Genomic DNA, 20,068 nt, shown 5'->3' with positions numbered 1-20,068 from the left:
GACAAACAGAGGTGGTTTGCTATTGCCTGCCTCTGTTTTACAACTCTGGACTTCCTTGATAGTCTCCCAACCAAGTAGAATCATAAGAACATAAGAACATAAGAACAAGCCAGCTGGATCAGACCAAAGTCCATCTAGTCCAGCTCTCTGCTACTCGCAGTGGCCCACCAGGTGCCTTTGGGAGCTCACATGTAGGATGTGAACGCAATGGCCTTCTGCGGCTGTTGCTCCCGATCACCTGGTCTGTTAAGGCATTTGCAATCTCAGATCAAAGAGGATCAAGATTGGTAGCCATAAATCGACTTCTCCTCCATAAATCTGTCCAAGCCCCTTTTAAGCTATAAAGGTTTGTAGCCCATCACCACCTCCTGTGGCAGCATATTCCAAACACCAATCACTGCGTTGCGTGAAGAAGTGTTTCCCTTTATTAGTCCTAATTCTTCCCCCCAGCATTTTCAATGAATGCCCTGGTTCTAGTATTGTGAGAAGAGAAAAAATGTCTCTCTGTCAGCATTTTCTACCCATGCATGGTTTGCTTGAGACTTCAATCATCCCCCCCTCAGCCGCCTCCTCTCCAAACTAAAGAGTCCCAAGCGCTGCAGCCTCTCCTCATAGGAAGGTGCTCCAGTCCCTCAATCATCCTTGTTGCCCCTTCTCTGCACTTTTTCTATCTCCTCAATATCCTTTTTTGAGATCTTGTGACCAAGAACTGGACACAGTACTCCAAGTCGCGGTCAGCACCACTGCTTTATAAGGGCATGACAATCTTTGCAGTTTTATTATCAATTCCTTTTCTAATGATCCCCAGCATAGAGTTTGCCTTTTTCACAGCTGCCATGCATTGAGTTGACATTCCCATGGAACTATCAACTAAGACGCCTAAATCCCTTTCCTGGTCTGTGACTGATAGCACTGACCCCTGTAGCGTGTATGTGAAGTTTGGATTTTTTGCCCCTATGTGCATCACTTTACATTTTGCTACATTGAACTGCATTTGCCATTTCTGAGCCCACTCATCTAATTTATCAAGGTCCGCTTGGAGCTCTTCGCAATCCTTTGTGGTTCTTACCACCCTACATAATTTGGTATCATCTGCAAACTTGGCCACCATAGAGTTGGAATATCATAGAGTTGGAAGGGTCCATACAGGTCATCTATTCTAACCCCCTGTCTAACGCACAGGTCATCTATTCTAATCTCCTATTTAACGCAGGACCCTGCTTAGCAGCCAAGATCTAATAAGATCTGGCTAGCCTTGGACATCCAGTCAGGGCCACTCATTCAGTAGCAAATCTTAAATATACATTTAATGAAGTAAGGTTATCATTCTAAACACATAGGCCCAGGGTTACCCAGTCAGCCTCCATGGTAGAGTGGGTATTTGAAACTGTCATTCCAAGTCCCAATCTAACATTCTAACCACTGTACTATACCAGCTCCCTAAACTTAAGTTCTCTGTCAGTCTCCTCAACAATTTTTGTGAGCTGTTTTGGTAACAATAGCAAAGGACTTCCCCAGTGAGTCAAATTATGCATATGGAAATCCCTCAGACCCCAAATAACAATACCACACAGCAGCACTTTCCTTACATGTCTCTGCCTTGGAAATAACTGTTGTACACAACATAATAGGCCTTCCCCTTCCAAATAAAGAGGGAATTTCTGCAGCCATGGGAGTGAGGCTCCCCCGGCTACTGTTGGATATGCAGGTGGTGCTGGTAGCCAGGGTGCCTTTCACCAGCTGAAGCTGATGAGCCAGCTGTTGTCTTTCATGAGCAAAAAAAAATATCTTGCTACTGTGATGCATGCCCTAGGGAAGTGGTGGCGAACCTATGGCACTCCAGATGTTCATGGACTACAATTCCCATCAGCCCCTGCCAGCATGGCCAATTGGGAGAAGAAGCAGGAATTGAAGTCCATGAACATCTGGAGTGCCATAGGTTCACCACCACAGCCCTAGGGACATCTAAATAAGAGAGCCAGTACTGTGTAGTGGCTAAGGGTGGCCGATTATAAACTGGAGAACTGGGTTTGATTTTCTACTTCTCCAACATAAGCAGCAGACTCCAATCTGGTGAACCAGGTTTGTTTCCCCACTCCTACACATTAAGCCTGCTGGGTGACCTTGGGTCAGTCCCAGTTCTCTCAGAACTCATTTAGCCCATGAAGAACCAGGCAATAGCAAACCTTCTCTGAACATCTTTTACCTTGAAAACCTTATGGAGTTACCACAGTTGAAAATCTTATGGAGTCAGCTGTTGCTTGACACAAACACACACTGCACTGTATGTGTGGCTATCCATGGAGAGTGTACAGCAGGTACAACTGGAACTGGTACAAAATGGTATAGTCAGAATGTTGACTGGACTGGGTTATAGAGACCATATCACTCCTATCTTGTATATTAGCTCCCAGTTTGCTTCTGGGCCCAAATCAAAGTGCTGATATTGACCTGTAAAGTCTAATATAGTTTGGGACCTAAGCCCTAAGAATTGCCTACTCCCCTATGAACCTACCAACCACCAACATCTAAAGTTAGAGGGGTAGCAATCCAAGAGCAGTCTTCATTAGCTGTGGTACAAAAGTATGAAATTCCCTTATCAGAGAGATTCATTTGTTCTTCTCCACAACTGTGTTTTCACCAGCAGGTGAAGACGTTTCTGTTTTGTTTGGCATTCCCTCAGTGTCCCTTAATGAGTCTCCTTCCTGTTTATGTGTATGCATCTGTGATTTTGTCTTTTGCTGAACTGTTATTTTGTTATGCATATGCATTTTACATTTTGTTTTAATATTTTGATTGTTCACCAGCTTGAGGATGCTGATCTGGAAAGGTGGAATAAAATTGTTTTCAATAATAATAAATCATTATTTAATGGGAAAATTGCATTGATCATCATTCATTAGTGAAGTACTGACTGCTTGCTTATACATTCATATTTGCCTCAGGACATTCATACTAGTTGTCCATGCTTAATCATATGTTCATTTAGAAGTGTAAGCAATACAATGTAGCCTTAAATAAACATCCAACACAAATGGTAAAATGAAGGATTACTGACCTGATTAGGTCTGACATTTGGTGTATAACATTTGCATGCTTTAATACAAGCACAAAATCAGAATAGGCAGTTCAAGAAGGCCATTTATAAGAACTCCCTGCTATAAGGCAGGGGAATCTGCCCACCAGTTTCCCAGAGGGCAACTCATAAATTCCTGAATTACATTTTACAAGCCAATGTCTTTCTTGGAAACTCACACAGTGAACTCTCTCATCACCAGGGCTGGATACATATTCAAGCATGTTATGTGAACATATAATGAATAAAGGGATTTGGTAATTTATATAGTATGCCTGCATTCTTTGTAGCCCGCCATGGGAGTCATCCTTTAATGTGCCCCTTTCTTGATGTTTAGTAGCTGACATTTTAATCATAGTCACTAGAGGGCAATGTTTTATCTTGGCAGTCGCAATTAACATACTTTTCTGATATTTATTAAGTGTTTTGGTATCCAAAGGCACATCCGCATTTGGGAACAATAAATCAAAACTATCTGTATCCTTCTATTCATGGAAAATCATCTAGCCCGGGGCATATGATTTGGAAGAAACCTTCATTAAAAAGATAGCATCCATTTATAGATATCCTCCAAAGGTACTTCAGAATCTTATAAAAGTAAAGGTAAAGATAGTCCCCCCGTGCAAGCACTGGGTCAATACTGACTCTTGGGATGACATTATATAATGACATAGCTTGACTGTAATGAATGGAATTGCAAAATAGGTTGGTAGATTTTTTTTAAGAGTTACAGTACTGAAAAAGTGGCAGAGATTTCACCTTGTGCAACAGCAGTGCAAGTTTGGGATCTGCCACACCTGATTTGTTTTGCACTGACCTCTATTGAAACTGTTGATTTGTGGTCAGATGTGCAGTGCTTCCAGGTGAATAACCACAGGACACTTTCTGGATTTGAATTGGGCCACAGCCCTTTATTAATGCTGAAGCTGGAAGAGCAAGAGGAGCGCATCGTAGCAGCCAGTCAGCACCCGTGGCTGATCCTGGCAACAACCCCAATCCCTATTGGGGAGGACAGAAAGGTACCAGGCCACTGGGCGCTCGCCCTATTTTGGCTCCCTAACTGCTGGGGTGTCGGACTCGATTGCAGAGGCCTCCGCGGCATGCGCCATGAGCCCGCCCCACCCCAAGCCTCTTATGGAGGCCCCCAGCCATGGGGAGGTGCACCATGTAAGCTCAGCCTCCCCACAAGGATGCACTCCTCTGCCCAAACCGCCAGAGCTGCGACTTGCAGTAGTAACAAACACCGTCCCAAAAACAGGGAGGGTGGGTCAGTTTGCTAAGGCGCCAAAAGAGGCCTAAGCAACCGTGTGCTAATACATAGGGAGCTTGCACCACCCCTTTTTGCCCACATGCGTGTTGCATGACATTGCCGGGTGGAAAGGCTTAGCCGTTCAGCTGCCCAGGGCCACACATGCTCCCCATTATGGAGCTCACTAATGCCCTGTCCCCTGTCACAATTACAGGCCTCGTTGATTCAAGTGCCGTGATTTACTGTAATTTCAGATGTATATACCAGTAATGAATGTGAATGTAAAATCACCATCTGGAGGGGAAAATTCATGGCCAGTTCTCCCAAGAGTTCATACATTTATCTCAGAGACTCTAGCATTCTTACAAACATAATGGGTTGGATCCAAAGGTTGGCATAACAGCAAGAAAACAAAAGAGAGGATATGAATCAATTCCTCCAAGCATTGTACACCTCCACTACTCCCAAACACTGGTTGTAAGTATCCTCTGCATCTCAGAAACAGAATTGGAGGACAACTTAGTGACCATCCACACAGTCATTTATATCTTGTGACAGACACTTGATTCATTATTGTATCACAAATTGCATTTACCTTGTGCTCAATGGCAGACTTTCTTTTCTTTTTCTGGTTGAAAGACCGCCTTTCACAATTGGGATTGTATTGCGATGACTCTCCTACCCTAGAAGAAAAGGGAAGTGCACACATTTTTCTAATCCTTTAAGAAAAGCCATCACACCTTTGGGTGGCAATGAATTTCACAACTTAATTATTAGAGGTTGCATAAAGAAGGTGCTTCCCTTTGATGAACCAGAACTTATTGCCAATCAGTTTCTTTGGGTAACCTGAAACTGTTCCAAGAGGCAGAAAGTAATCTCTTTGTTCTCTACTGCCACACATTTCATAATTTTATGAATTTGTATCATGCCCTACCCATCATCTTTTTAAAATGGAAAACCCATTCTTCCTGATATGAAAGTCAGCCTCAGTACCCTCAGTCTGGCATGTGGGGATGATCCTTATCACATTGGTCTTATAAAGATTTTAAAATTGTGTATGTGAAATGCTACAGCCACTCAAAATTGCTATGGAGATGCTTAGGAACTGTATGGATGACTATAATTATGCAAATACTGACTTCATCAAAGCAAGCCTAAAGTGAGGATGGTTTGCTTAACAATAAGACACAACAATAATATATAGAAATAAAAAAAACTAAGATAAAGCATAATCAAACAGTTAAAACAGATAAAAACCCCTTTTACAAAATAATGGGAAGCTGGGTTTTTTCTAAACAAAAAGATTTTAACTTGTCTTTAAAAAGAAAAAACAACAGAGTAACTGTCACTGTACAACAATAATAATGTAAAAGTTATTTTTAGCCAATAGATTATATCCAGAAGAAAATATGTGCTGCTTGCTACAGTTTTATTACATTGGAAATAGTAGGTTGGATTCCACAGTCTTATTCCATCTGCACACACATACTGCTCTGGTACAAGGTGACTTTTTCTGAAGCAAGATGCTTTTGTATCAATATTAGGTCTACTGAGCGCAGTGGGGATTAAAAGTACACATGATCTGTACTAAGATTTCTTTGGTACCCAAGAAGCCAGACCATCTTCCTGCCTCATTTTGCTGTCAAGCGAAAGCAAGGGAGGAGCCAGTACCATGTCTATTGGTCTGGATGACTAGCTCTCAGGGCTTCAGCAAAAGCTAGCAGTCTCAACAGAAATCACTTTGATTGAAATCATAGTTGTATGTTCTCCTGCAGCAGGAACTCCAAGATGGCATCAGAGCAGGGCATATTCGTCCAAGCTCTGTGAGATTCTTTGCTTTTATGCTAGTTTACGTAGTATAGTTTGCCCATTTCAAGTCTATGAATCTTTGGAAGAAATGTGTATATTACACTGAAGACCTACCTTGCTAGTAAAGAGTTGCAATTACGTTCAATTCATGCTGGAACTGTTGGAGCCACTTGAACTGTTGGATCAAGAAACATGGATCACAATCATCCCACGTGACTCCAGGTGCTGCCACTACAAGAGACCGAGGTAGCGGTGTAGGGTGCAGGTGAACTCTGGTACAAGGTGACTGAACACAGTGGAGTGGCTGAAAACAGTGGAGCCAGCAACAAGTCCAACAAAATTTACGGAGTCCTTTACCTATCTTAAGTACAGGCCTGATGTGGCTGTATTGGCGGAGAGTGGTTGGTGAAGTTGCAGCTGCTACAGCTGGGGTTGGATGCTGCTTTGCACCTGAGGGAGCAACCAGCATACTGGCTCAAGCAAGAAATAAAGTCCACGGACCAACAGGGCTACCAAGCCTGGCAGGGAGCCAGGATCTGGGGTTGAATGAAATGGCTGCCGGTGGAGTGAATAAATGAGGTGCCTTTTGGGTGAGTCTCCTAATGAATGACATTATCATTCTTTGTCAACAATGCTGTTTGGGTGTGGACATATTGCCTGAGCTCATCTCCTCTGTGAGTCCTCAGGGGGAAGGCTTACTGAACTGGAAACAGTCTGAATAACTTTGGAGGACCATGAACTAGCTCAAGTCCCCTTTGGTGACATCAAAGCATCTACAGTGTCTTACTACCTCTAGACTGAGAACAATCAGAGGATTCCTTACTGGGCTCTGGAGAATTATAGAAATGGTGTTCCCTGTAATGAAATTTTAATTAGGTCACTGAAATTGGGCTCTGATTTAGTTGAGCTTATTAGTATATTGTCATCCTGCAACTGTACTGGATGGGAATGCCATACTATTAGCAGAATACTCAGGGACCTATAAGGGGATTTGAGATATATTGTGAGGTATTTTAGGAATTAGATAGTGGGCTAAAGGCACTAGACTTAGTTAGTTAGGGACTGGATTATGGTTAGTAGTTGGATATATTATAGGACCTGCACTATCTGGAAAGAGCCAATATGGAGCCAGGGGTCCCAGTGATTATTGGGCAAGGGAATTATCATGGTAGGAGAAAGCTTTATGGGAGAAGAAGGCTAAGATACAGTCAGGCTCAACCACCTTCTGACCTTCGTCCCATCCCAAGATACAACAGTAGAGGGTCTAAGAGGACCTACCCCTCTCTGACACTGGTGTTGTGTAATGCCAGGTCTATTAATAATAAGACCACAATGCTACAAAATTATTTTGTAGCAAAATTTTCACCTGGTGTGCGTGACTGAGACCTGGGAGGGCAAAACTGTCAACTTGAAAGAACTTACCACACTACGGTTCTTGGTCCTCCACCAATCATGGACAAGAGGCTGGGGGAGGGGTGTGCATGGTGGTGCTCATCCAGGAGGCTTTCTCCTTCAAGCCAGCCTCTGTCTCAGTGACCTCTGGTATTGATAGTTTGGGCCTTTTGTGGGATGCCATGAAGAGTTTGGGAATTCTGCTGGTGTACTGGCAGTCAAGCACACCAGCAGAAGCTCTGCTGAAATTGCTAGAGGTTGGGCCGGGGTGGGTCTTGAGATTTCCCAACCTTATTGTTCTCAGGAAATTCAATATCCATATCGATGTGGCCTCGTCTACTCGGGCATAGACCTGGGGTCTTCCATGGCAGCACTAGGACTTTCCAAAGTTAATACGGACCCCGCACACCAAGCAGGATACACATTGGATTTGATTTTTGGCATGGGTTGGATGTGGGCTTACTTTCCTCAGTGGAGGTGCCTTGGTCTGACTTCTTTGTCCTGAAGACCTGAGTGGATAACGCTGCCATGACCTGCTTAGGTGATGGCATTATTTATGCCTGCCCATGGAGATTTACAAATCCAGTTGGATTCTAGAATGCTTTGCATGGCCATAGACCCTCTGATGGTTCTCTTAATGAGCTGGTGAAGGACTGGAATATCCAGCTCTCCAAAGCCACTGAGGCTACTGCTTCCTGGTATTCCTGGGCTAACCCAGCCTCCTGGTATACTGGGGAGCTACAGGTGAAGGAAGCTGAGATGTCTAGAGTGAGTTAGGCAGCGTATTTACAAAAAACTTCAATAACATCTTTTAGGATGCCTAAGAGATCCTATGAGATGAAGCCCACTAAGAAGCAATTCTATGCATCCTCAATTAAAACCACTATTTCTTGCCCAGCACAATTGTTTAAGGTAATTCAGTCTCTTACATCCTTGCCTATGGGATCCAAAAATATTATGAATTTGACCATTAGCTGTGAGGCTTTTGCAAGCTTTTTTTGCAGATAGTCTTGTCACTGTGCCATGACCTTTGATACAGTAAATGAATTGGAGGCCCCTTGACCATCCTCAGATCCTCTACTGGACCATTTCAGCCTGCTCTCTGAGGCTGATGTCAACAAGGTGCTAGTGGCTGGGAAGTCCACCACTTGTCTCCTTGATCTGTGTCCATCATGGCTGGTGAGGGCTGTCGGTGATGAGGTATGATGCCCTCTGTTGAAAATAATCAATTTCTCCCTCCAACAAGGAATTTTCTCAGGGAAGTTAAAGGAGGTGGTGATCATCCACTCTTGAATAAGCCATTGTCCGACCTTTTAGATCTAGCTAACTACTACCTAGTTTCAAACCTACCATTCCTGGCTATGCAACTGCAGGCATTTTTGGATGACGCATCAACCCTGGACCCATTCCAATCCAGTTTCTGCCCTGGTCACAGGACAGAAACCATGCTGGTTGCCATCACATAAGAGGTTCATCTCCAGTTGGATCGAGGTGGGTCAGCTCTACTGGTGCTTTAAGATCTCACTGCAGCATTTGACATGGTTGATCACAACCTTTTGACCCCCTGTCTCACCACTGCTGGAGTGTGGGGAGCTGCCTTAAAATGGCTTCTTTGGCTCAAATGGCTGGCCTTATTTATCCCGGAGAGAGGACAATGGATAACAGTAGGGGAGGGAATGTCTATGGGGTGCTATAGGTGGCAATCCTTTTCCTGATATTATTTAACATCTATAATAGTCCCTATATTTAAAAAAGGGGTAATCACGGACCCAGCCAACTACAGGCCGATCAGCTTAATGTTATAAGTAAGATATATACCAACTACCTGTGCACAAGGTTTCTGGTATGGCTCGAGGGAGAAAAGCTGTTAGGAGACGAACAGGCTGGCTTCCGAAAGGGACGATCAGCAATGGACCACTGCTTGATTCTAAACCATCTGATTGACAAATATGTTAAACTCCAAAGAGGCTCACTATATGCAACCTTTATCGATCTCAAGGCAGCCTTCGATAATGTGCCACGTGACCGCCTATGGGCCAAACTAGCAAACACCAATATTGACAAACGTTTATTGCACATAATAATCCAACTGCATGAGAACACCTCTTTGCGAGTAAGGGTGACACAAGAGGGACATCTAACACCATCTATACCAGTACAGAAGGGGGGTAAGGCAAGGGTGCCTTCTAGCACCACATCTATTCAACTTTTATGTCAACTCCTTCATAATAGATTTGCAGGATAAGGACGTTCATGCTCCTACACTTTCTCAGGGGAAAAAACTACCCATTCTAATGTATGCGGACGATATTGTCGCCCTCTCACTAACCAAAGTAGGGATTAAGAGAGCCCTAAATGCAATAACCCAAAAATGTGCTGAGGAACATCTAATAATGAATTATTCTAAAACCAAAATCGTACATTTTAATGCCAGGTTCAAGAAGGAAAGATGGACAATCAAAGGGCATCCAATCGATCAGGTCAAATGCTTCAGATACTGGGGGTAATTTTCCAGTATAATGGCAAAACCACACAGCTCATATCCAATCCCTTGTCCAATCTGCTCAAAAGAGCTCCAAAGCAATACTGAGATTCTACCGCATCCAGGAGGATACATTCCAACTGCTGTTAAATTGTTTACAGCAAAATCCATTCCACAATTAACATATGGAGCCCAACTAGGCAACATATCCAACTTTACACCTCTGGAAAAAGTTACAACAACATTCCTTAGATCTCTATTCAATACACCAAAATGTACGCCCAACACTGTATTGAGACATGAAGCAGGAATAGCTAAAGTGGAAACTATAGTCTGGAAGAGAGCCATCAAATATTGGATTAAAGTCCACCTACACCCCCAGGGCCTATTACCAGCATTTCTGTCAACATCACCATACCCAATCTGGTCGGAGAAGATTATCCTGAAGCTTAAACAGATTGGGCTAGACCCTATGCTGATGCTTGAATGGGACTTGCCCTTAGCTCTTAAGATGGTATATCAACGATTGGACGACATTGACTACCAAAATGATAATGCCTCATTTCCTGCTCTATATAGACCATTGAAATCTGGTAGTGGTACAGTAATGGCCCCCTACATTCAACATATTACCATAGCCAAATACCGATGGGCCTTTTCTAGAGCACGGTTTGACGCATTTCCATCATCTATGCTTATAGGCAGATTTGAGGAAATGTGTTTGTAACTCTGGGGACGTTGATTCTATGATACATATCTTGTTACACTGCATGCTGCATAAGACAGAAAGAGAGCTCTTTATTTTACCTCTGCTTGTGCAACACAGCTTGATAATTGCAAAGGATCCTGACCAAGAGATTAGGAAAATGCTGTTGGAAGACAAGGATGCAACCATCTCCCAGCAGGTAGCAAAGTTCTGTGCATTGGCGTATAAAAAACGCAAGGGCCTACTTAATCAGGGATGAGCTGAAAGCCAAACATTCATGTAAATGGTTAGCTGTAATAATTGTTGTAATTTGCTGTTGTGAATGTGTGCTGTTGTTTTGTTTTGTCTTTGCTGGCCTTTGGCCGTATTAAACTATCTAAACATCTATATGCAACTCCTGGCACCACTGGTGCAGATCTTTGGACTGGGTTGCCATTACTATGCAGATGACACTCAGCTTTTTCTGTTGATGGGGGGCTAGTCGACTGTTGTCCTGATGTTTTGGTCCAGTGCTTGGAGGCTGTGGCAGAATGGTTAGCTCAGAGCAAGCTGAAACTAAATCCAGTGAAGATGGTCCTGTGGCTGCGTTGGGGTGTGCCAGAGCAGGAGTTCCAGCTGCCAACCTTGAGTAGTGATATTTTAATATCTGCGTCTTCCCCCAAAAGCGGTGTGGTCCTGGAGTCTATGAGGCCCAGGTCACACATACAGCCTAATTAGCTTTCTTACATCTTTGCCAAGCTAAGCTGTTGGCCACTCATCTGTCCTATGCCGACCTTGCCACAGTGATTCGTGTGGTGGTTACCTCCAACCTAGATTACTGTGACTTGCTCTATGCTGACCTGCCATAGATTGCTCTGGAAACTGCAACTGATACAGGATGCAGCAGCGAGAGTACTCACCAAAACACCAGTGAGGGAACATACCTAGTAGGATTGCCAACTTCAGGTTGGAAAATTCCTGGAGATTTGAGGGTGGAGCCTGAGGTAAGTAGGATTTGGGGAGGAGAATGACCTTAGTGGGGTATAATTCCATGGAGTTCACCCACCAGATCAATCATCTTCTTCAGAGGAACTGATCTCTATAATCTGAAGGTCAGTTGTAATTCCTGGAGAGTTCTAGGCCCTCTGGAGATTGGCAGCTCTAGGAATGTCCCAAAGGAAGCTATGGTGGTTTTCACAAACTCATGTCCACCTAAGAACATTTTGCCTCAGCAGAAGGTACCTTGTACAAGAGCAACACATGGGTACAGATGGAACAAAATGCCAGGATTCCAATCAGTTCCTGGATTTGTTCCTGAAAACCTCTGTTTTGTCTGTATGCAGACCACATCTCCAATTTCAAATGAGAACTGAAAATTTGGTTTCTGGATCAGATCCCATAAATTGCAGGGACAGGGATCAAATACGTAACATTGTATTCCCCATCTCTGAACAGTTATGTCCTTGTCCTTGTTTTATTACAGAAGAATCCAGTGAAACATAATTCAGATTATAAAAAGGAGCAAGATATTTACAACCTGATCAGATGATGATCAGAATTGACCATTTTTTCTCATGCCTCACAGTTAATATTATGCAATATTTGTAATATACTCACCCTCCACAGTTAGTGGAAGATCTGTAATCATCCTGTGGAATCCTGATATGGGCTAAACAAGGATTACTTATATCATTTTTGTTCAAAGACCCACCAACTGGATTGCAGTTGTTCTGTCAATGGGGGAAAAAAAGGAATGTTTTATGTAAGTATTAACACTGTGCTTGTTCACAAAATACTGGGGGTTTTGCCTTTGGAAACAAAACAATCCAATGTAGTATTCAGCCTCACGTGGAAAAAGATGCTGTTAGAACTATGGATACCAGCCTCTAGGTTGGACCTGGGAATCCATGGAATTATAGATCATCTCCAGACTACAGAAATCAGTTCCCCTGGAGAAAAAGGATGCAACTATGGCCTACACCAAGGTGATATGCAGAATTCAGGTCACTGTTATAGCAGTTCTGAAATTCTTTGAGATCAAACTTTGTAGCCAATAAATAGTGCAAATAAGTTAAAAAAGCATGCACAAAATCTGTCCTAATATGGTCACAATAGAGAAGAGATAAATACAAATGTACTACACAAAAGTAAAAACATAGTTGGGATAGGGAAGTGGATTCAAAAGTGGATAGGGAAACTTCTGTTGCTTTGCCCTGTCATTCACACATTGGCTGGCTAACTCTGCAACATTCAAATCAGTGCAAGGCCAAATACTGACCATTAGGGCAATTTGTTTTGAGAGCTCAGGGTCATGAGAAAAATATTGATAGAAATGCAAATATGGTGTTTTGAAATGGGGATGTTGTGACCCAGAAATGCTTGTGTGTGCTGTAATTGGGATATTCACAAATAATTATGTATTCTTTTAAAAAGAGAAACTCTGGGTAGTTCAACATTTTGTGCCACCAAAATTGTGAATAAGAACAAAATAAAAACAGAGCCCCTGGGGATGGGGCGGTATAAAAATTCAAATAATAAAAATAAATAAATAAATAAATAAACATAAGAATAATCCTGCTGGATCAGACCAATGATCCAAATTATTACATTGCACTCTATGTGGGGCTGTCTTTGAAGACTGTCTAAAGATTCTGTTGTTACAGAATGCTGACTGGAGTGGATAGTAGAGATCATATCACTCCTGTCTTTTCCCATCTACAGTGGATTTCAGTTTGCTTGTAGAACCAATTCAAGGTGCTGATTTTGACCTTTAGAGCTGTACAAAGCCTGGGGCCGGAATGCCTGGAGGATTGCCTACTTCTATGTGAACCTACTGGACCCCTCTGGTCAGGGACGTAGGTATAGATTTTTATGAGGGGGTTCAGGGGGCAGGGCCACGCCCCCACCCACCCCTGGGGGCATGGCCATGCTTCCCCAAGCCCCATCCCGGCCTCAGTGCTTATAAAAGCAGCTCTCCAAGACCAGGGACAGCAGACTTCCCTGCCCCCAAACCGGCTGGGCTTCCAGCCAGTAGCCCCTTTTGCCCTCCCCTCCGGGTAGAAGCGTAGCTAGAGAAAATGGAGCCCGGTGCAAAGTCTGAGTTTTGTGCCCCGCTCCATGGTGGCCGCTGTGATGCTGGAATCCACCCACAAAACAGCATTACTTTCAATGGTGTTTAAACTAGGGAGCCCAGATTATCCTTTTAAATTCACCTTAAATGGAGAATCTGGGGTCCCCACTTAAAACAACATTGAAAGTGATGCTTCTATTAGCTCCCATTAGAAACAATGGGGGATAAGGGCATCCCCTTTGGGAGTCCACCATGAAAGACTTGGTTTCAGCTTCATCCAAAGGTGGGCAGAATAAATCTACTGCTGGGAGCAATGTGAAGCTGCACTAGTAGATTTGCCCTCCCTGGGGCACTTGCCCCAGTGGAGAAGCAGATGTGCAAGAGGGTGCCCACCACAGCCTTCCACAATGGTGGGTTGCAGCACTGAACACTGTGCCAGCATCCCTGTGCCTTTGCCAGTGCAGTGGGGATGGTCTGGAGGCAGTCTGGGAAGGAGCCAATGCTAGTCGGCTTCTACCTAGCTGTTTCCCACGTTACACTGGCAGCCAAGACTTCACACTACCATTTGGGTGGTGTAAGTTCACTGAGGCCAATGTGAGCTATCTAGCAACGGGGAGGCTTTTTTTTTGTTCTTTGTCAATGCACACCATCAGAAAGCTCTCCTGGGAACAATGTGACTGCAGCACCCCATCTAGGCTCCTGGCCCTTTGAATGGGACTCTAAATCTCACAACTTCTCTGTATTAGTAAAATATAATACACAGAAGGCTGTTTTTAATCATTTGTAAATTGTCAAATTAATATTGGATTCATGTATAAACTTCGCTCTTCCATAAAGACACTTGTAATTTACGATTTGAATGTAGGTCTAATCAGAATCTGGCATGAGTGAAATAACTTTTAAAGAAAAAGTTAAATGATAATTTCAGTACTGTAAGCATGTACAACTATTTTCAATGATATGTTTACTGTTTAAATTCAAATAATTTTATCCATAATTAGTTAACTATAATGGAATGATAATATATTGTTGAACAGTCAGGGTCATCAGAGTTATATTCAAATATGCTGCTGTTTTTGTTCTGAGAAAATTTCTGTTCAGTAATGTACTTGTTTTGGTTTATCACGTCATTAGTGTAATCCTGAGGATGGTTACTCCACTGATTTCAATTGGCTTAGACCTAAGTAACTCTGCATACGATTGTGCTGAATTTGTGTTTCCTATTGTCAATGTTAATTTTCTTCTACCTCCTAGATGGCAAAAACTTACAGCCTAATCCAGAGCCCTGGGATGACCAGGGACAGTTGCAACTGTTGTGCCATACCACTGCCTTCGTAGGGCTTTTCGGTGGTGTAGGGAAACGAAATACAAAATACCCCTCATCTCCTTTCCCTTTCCTTTTCCCTTTCTATCCTTCCCCTTTCATTTCCTCCCCTCCCCTCCCCTTTCCTCTCCCTTCCTTTACCTTCAGTTGAGTTCTAAGGACTTAAGGACCATCTTGAAATGAAGTGGATGGATTAAATGCCCAGAGAGGGGCATTTCCACAAGCCCTGCCACCTCCACAACTCCCTTCAACTCCCCACTCTGGATCTGGGTATAACATATCTTTCTTATACAACATACAATATTGGGTATCATAAGTATTGGGTATTTTCACAAATTTGCTTGAAGAAAACTAAGGCATTTGTACTTTTAAATTCCTAATTTAATGCTAATTTAATTTAATGCCAAATAGTACACTATTTATGCTAAATTATATATTATGCATGTTATGTAATTAAGATAAAATAAATGTACGTTTGATGAGAAAGAACACATTTCATATATTTCAATTTTTCTCAAACTTTTTTATCAAAATTGAAAACAACCCTATTTATCAGAATTGTTATATATTCATGCTCCCTGAGCTCAATTAAAAATGGTTTAGAAGCAAGTTTTGATATAATCGCCATCAAACATCTGTAAATGTTACACAAAATTAAAGCAGGGTCATAGTAAATTTGTTTGGCACAGCACTGAAAAACAACAAATGGAGACTGTGTACAAATCCAAAACAAAAAACAAACACTGTACTCCTAGCTGCTAGAAGAGAGACACTTCTAGATGCTAGAAGAGAGACACTGTACTCCTAGCTGCTAGAAGAGAGAGAGCTGCTAGAAGAGAGACACTATGGCATAGACAGTGCAATTTAATAACAAGAAAAGTACAGAAAAGGGGAACAAGAAAATATATGTACAAAGGACCACTCAACAATTACTGTGCAAGTCTGTAGCATCATTGAAGATGAGTGCATCCTGCTGCCTGCAGAGGGCTTTTTGGCAGTTCAGGTAAACAAAAGTAAATCCGCCCACCCCAGAAAGCCCTCCATAGGGCTCCATGGACCTATACTGTCCAAAAGGGTGGCGTAGATCAGAGCCTGGGGCCACAGCACATCCAATGGCTCTGCCCCCCTCCACACCTCCAAAATTTCTCTGCTAAGCTGAGGGGGCCAGCAGTGGCTCCAGGGCACTGACACAGTGCTCAGCATCCAATCAGGGCATTCCAGTGGCTGCCTGCCAGTGGATTTACCCCTGGGGTAGGTTCCCTGGGGAGGGCATTTCTACCAGTGTAGGGACAAGCTGCCTCCAAGAGTTGCTTCAGCCCCCCAGCTTTGGATTGGGCTGATAGCCTCTTAAACCAATAGTTTTAACCAACAGGTGAGAAGCCTAACCAAATAAGAGTACGTCTATCCCAACAGGGTATCAGAAAAAAAACCTGAATAAACAACAAACAAGAAGAACCATTTGGTTCATATAATCTCTGAAGTATAAAGGAAAGCTTTCACTCCTTCAAAAAAATAAGGACAGACTGTACACACTAAACCTCCAAAAGGTGGGTGTGCCAAGTATCAGGAGACACTACGGAAAACATCATTTTCATGGAGATTAATTCACCACAGGTTTCCTGTGTGCAAACAATGAATCAGTGAGGTGGGATGTGTCATCTTTCAGCTGTTTAAGCCTAAGGGATTTTCTTCATTCCTTTATACCTCATAGCATCCTTCTACAAGGTGAGAATTCTATCCAGGTAAACCATCTCCACAACAGTAAAGTATTCCTAGATTCTGTTCCTAGTTCTGATCCTATTAATAGCTACTAGGGAACACCTATCATATAGAAAATGTGTCAAGTGTTTAGAAATGATTTGACTATTGCTCTGTATTATATTATCACAGATTGTTAAAACTCTTGGCTGATCCCTTTTTATATATTCAGTCTGCTGAAAGCCATTTCCTTGGAGCATGGGTTGTAATACCTCAGCCTGAAAATATCATCTAAGTTATGAATATTCAGATATACCATCTAGATTTCCCACACTACAGAAATGAAAACAAACAAAAAGGAGTGGAAAGAAGAAAAGCAACAGTCAAGTAGCAACCTGTACATTTTTCCTCACCTGATCTACATTTCCTCGGTTAATGGTACCTTGAACAATTCTGTTCCCATCTGCATTCTGGATTGTTCCTCTGCTACCAAACTTGCCTGCTCTAATTTCTTCTTTGCTAGAAGGTGTGGAATATTAAAGAGCGTGATCAAAAACCTTGGATTTACTTGTTAGATAATTCCATAAAAGAATGAATTACCCATAAAAGCCAATAAAATACCCACGTACAAGAGAGGAAGTGAGAAAATATTAATAACATATTCACTGGTTCATATACTGCATATCCTCAGAGCCTAGTTTCCTGGTTCATAATGTTGTTGGAATTGTCTGACCATGGTACTTGGAAAAATCTGAATTAAAATATAACATGTTTCCCATTTAAGATACCAACAGAGAGGAGTTTAAACTGTTGCAGTTCATATGCATTGTTCCTGACACCCGCAGAGTAAATGATTCAATGAATGACACAGTGAACAATGCTGAGGAATACAAAGTTATTGAAGCCAACATTAAGGAAAAGCCCTTCAAAAGTATAACAACAGTCCATAGAATTCGGGCTGACCCTACCATTAGACTGAGTAATCAGGAAGCATTAAAGGGCAACAAATTGTCAGTTATAATTACTCAGATGAAGTTATCGGCTATAGATGCACAGAGGCAGACTTCCATGAGGTAAGACATGAACTAACAATTTTTGCACACAGGCAGTCCCATCCACCACTCCCAGAGAGGCTCCCTGGTGGCACTGGGAGGCTTGCCAAACAGAACAGGCTCCCTGCTGCCGAGAAGTCTTTGTGGGGCTGAATAGACTTATGTGACCCTTTTGAATTTCCCACTGCTGGCATAACCTGGTGAATGGCTGGGAGGAAGCTGACTAATGTCAGCTCCTCCCCAAGTCATGTCTTTGGATTGGCCCCACTGTGCTGGTGGTGGCAAGGGTGCAAGGATGCTGGCACAGCATCCCAGTGCTGGTGGAGGCTGGCAGCAACTGCACGCTGGTGGTTTTGCCTCTCTGCCAAAGTAAGTGCCTCGGGGAGGGAAAACGCACCCCCACAAGCTCTTTTGCCCCCCCCCTCCCGGATGGGGTTCAAAGTTCTTTTCTCTCAATTAAAAGCCTCTATGTCTGCTTTGGTAGGCGATACTTTTAATTAAAAATGTGTGGCACCATTTTTCACTTCAGCATACAATTTCCCAGCCCTGCCCCTGAGAGATACTAGTGTCACCTTGAAAGCCTCCCTGCATCCTGCATAAGAAGGTGAAGATTTGTAGAGGTTCAATATACTATAAGAAAGATGTAGACCAATCAGAACAAGTTCAGATTGAGGGTAAAAGAGATGATTGGATGGCTAGAAAATAAACTTATGAGAAGAGGTAGAAGGTACTAGGGATGTTCAACCAGGAAAAGTGAAGACTGAGACATGATCAAAGTCTTCAAGCTCAGACTGGACAGCCATCCACCAGGAATTATCTGGATTTCAGGCACTGGGCAGGGGGTTGGATGCCTGCACTGATGGAAGAGCAATGAGAGGCAGTTTTGTGTATTGTCAAAGGCTTTTATGGCCAGATTCAACTGGTTGTTGTGGGTTTTCCGGGCTGCGTGGCTGTGGTCTGGTAGTTCTTGTTCCTAACATTTCACCTGCATCTGTGGCTGGCATGTTCAGAAGTGTATCACAGAGAGAAGTCTAGACTGTGTCCAGTTTTGTTCCATTCCTCTTCCCTCTACAGCCTCCAAACCGGCATCATGATTATTTGTCCTTGTGGGGACACTATGAATAAATTATTACAGGTTCAGATGGAACTGCTTTGGCAAGAGGGCATGGGAAAGATCCCTAATACTTGCACTAATGGGTTGTGGGCTCTGTTTCCTTGGTGGCAAATTGGTCATTCTCCACAGTTTAACATTCTAATTCTTTTGGATATCATCGTTTCCATCTGGGCTTTATAATACTCACAATTTCTCTGAACACATCATGCATGTGTTGCTGTGAGATCGGCCAGAAATGTCACGTATTGGGTCATTCTCACGGGTGCAGGTGAGTCCTCCATCAGGTCTCATCTGTGATCGATATTCATAGCACTCGTCACCCCTCTAGAGAGGAAGAAAATAATACTTCTCATGAAGAGCCTTCTTTGTTTTGCTGAACTGGTTCTTAGAAACTCTAGAGGCTATTCATCCACAATAAATGCTTCACATAAACATTGTCAGGGTGTGACAGAGTGAACCGCATCATGCATTATCTGGTGTCTGAGTGGGCTGTTAGAAGAATCTTGAATGCCTTTCTTACTACCATGTGTTGGGTGTTGCCTGTTATGGTCAACCTAGTTATTATTCTTTGGCAGGGATATTCAAAGCATGCAATTGATCGGAATGATAAAATGTATCTCCCCCTCTTTTCCCAACATACTTATAATAGTTAACATTTTTTTTCCAGATTACCGCAACTATCACTGGGAGGTCAACTAAAACAATTCAGATACTTCATTTACTTCAACATCAACCCGCATGGAGAGGGCTGGAAATGTAGGGCCAAGGTCAACTGCAAACATGTGCAGTCGCAGTTCAGATCATAGCAACACAGGGACAAAAGATACACTTGAACCATTTGGCTCTCCACTTGGTTCCACTAATCAAATCTTCTGCCACCACTCCAAGTTGTCATTAGATTTTAAAGGGAAAAAATCTTCTTTCATTCCTTTAAAGTGCCATTAATAACATGGGGAAGAAGTCCCAGTTAGTGAAACTATGTGTCATGAGAAGGGTTAAGTCTAAAATTGCTAACTTTAGTTTGGGAAATTCCTGGACAGTTAGAGGTAGAACCTGGGAAAAGTGCAAATGGGAAGAGGAAGGACCTTGGTCCAAACCTGCCATTAATGGTACTAAA

General features: G+C 42.8%; 2 protein-coding genes across 3 annotated transcripts in view; one reads left to right on the top strand and one right to left on the bottom strand.

The window, feature by feature from the left end:
• LOC125429815 (trypsin inhibitor ClTI-1-like) overlaps positions 1-20,068 on the top strand; it is a 100,526-nt gene that overhangs the window by 16,803 nt on the left and 63,655 nt on the right. The gene's annotated exons all lie outside the window — the stretch shown is intronic.
• The window catches only part of LOC125429813 (serine protease inhibitor Kazal-type 5-like), a 43,291-nt gene that overhangs the window by 9,700 nt on the left and 13,523 nt on the right, over positions 1-20,068 (bottom strand). For both annotated transcript variants that reach the window (XM_048491318.1, XM_048491319.1), the window contains exons 7-10: positions 19,139-19,275; positions 17,199-17,304; positions 12,311-12,423; positions 4,921-5,008 (exon numbers count right to left, since the gene is read on the bottom strand). In XM_048491318.1, the coding sequence (XP_048347275.1) occupies positions 4,921-5,008; positions 12,311-12,423; positions 17,199-17,304; positions 19,139-19,275 (444 nt within the window). The remainder of the gene's footprint in view (positions 1-4,920; positions 5,009-12,310; positions 12,424-17,198; positions 17,305-19,138; positions 19,276-20,068) is intronic.

The sequence above is a fragment of the Sphaerodactylus townsendi genome, linkage group LG03 (genome assembly GCF_021028975.2).
Source record: "Sphaerodactylus townsendi isolate TG3544 linkage group LG03, MPM_Stown_v2.3, whole genome shotgun sequence".
Classification (NCBI taxonomy): Eukaryota; Metazoa; Chordata; class Lepidosauria; order Squamata; family Sphaerodactylidae; genus Sphaerodactylus; species Sphaerodactylus townsendi.
Note: the sequence above shows the minus strand (reverse complement) of the source record. Positions and strands in the feature narration are given on the sequence as shown.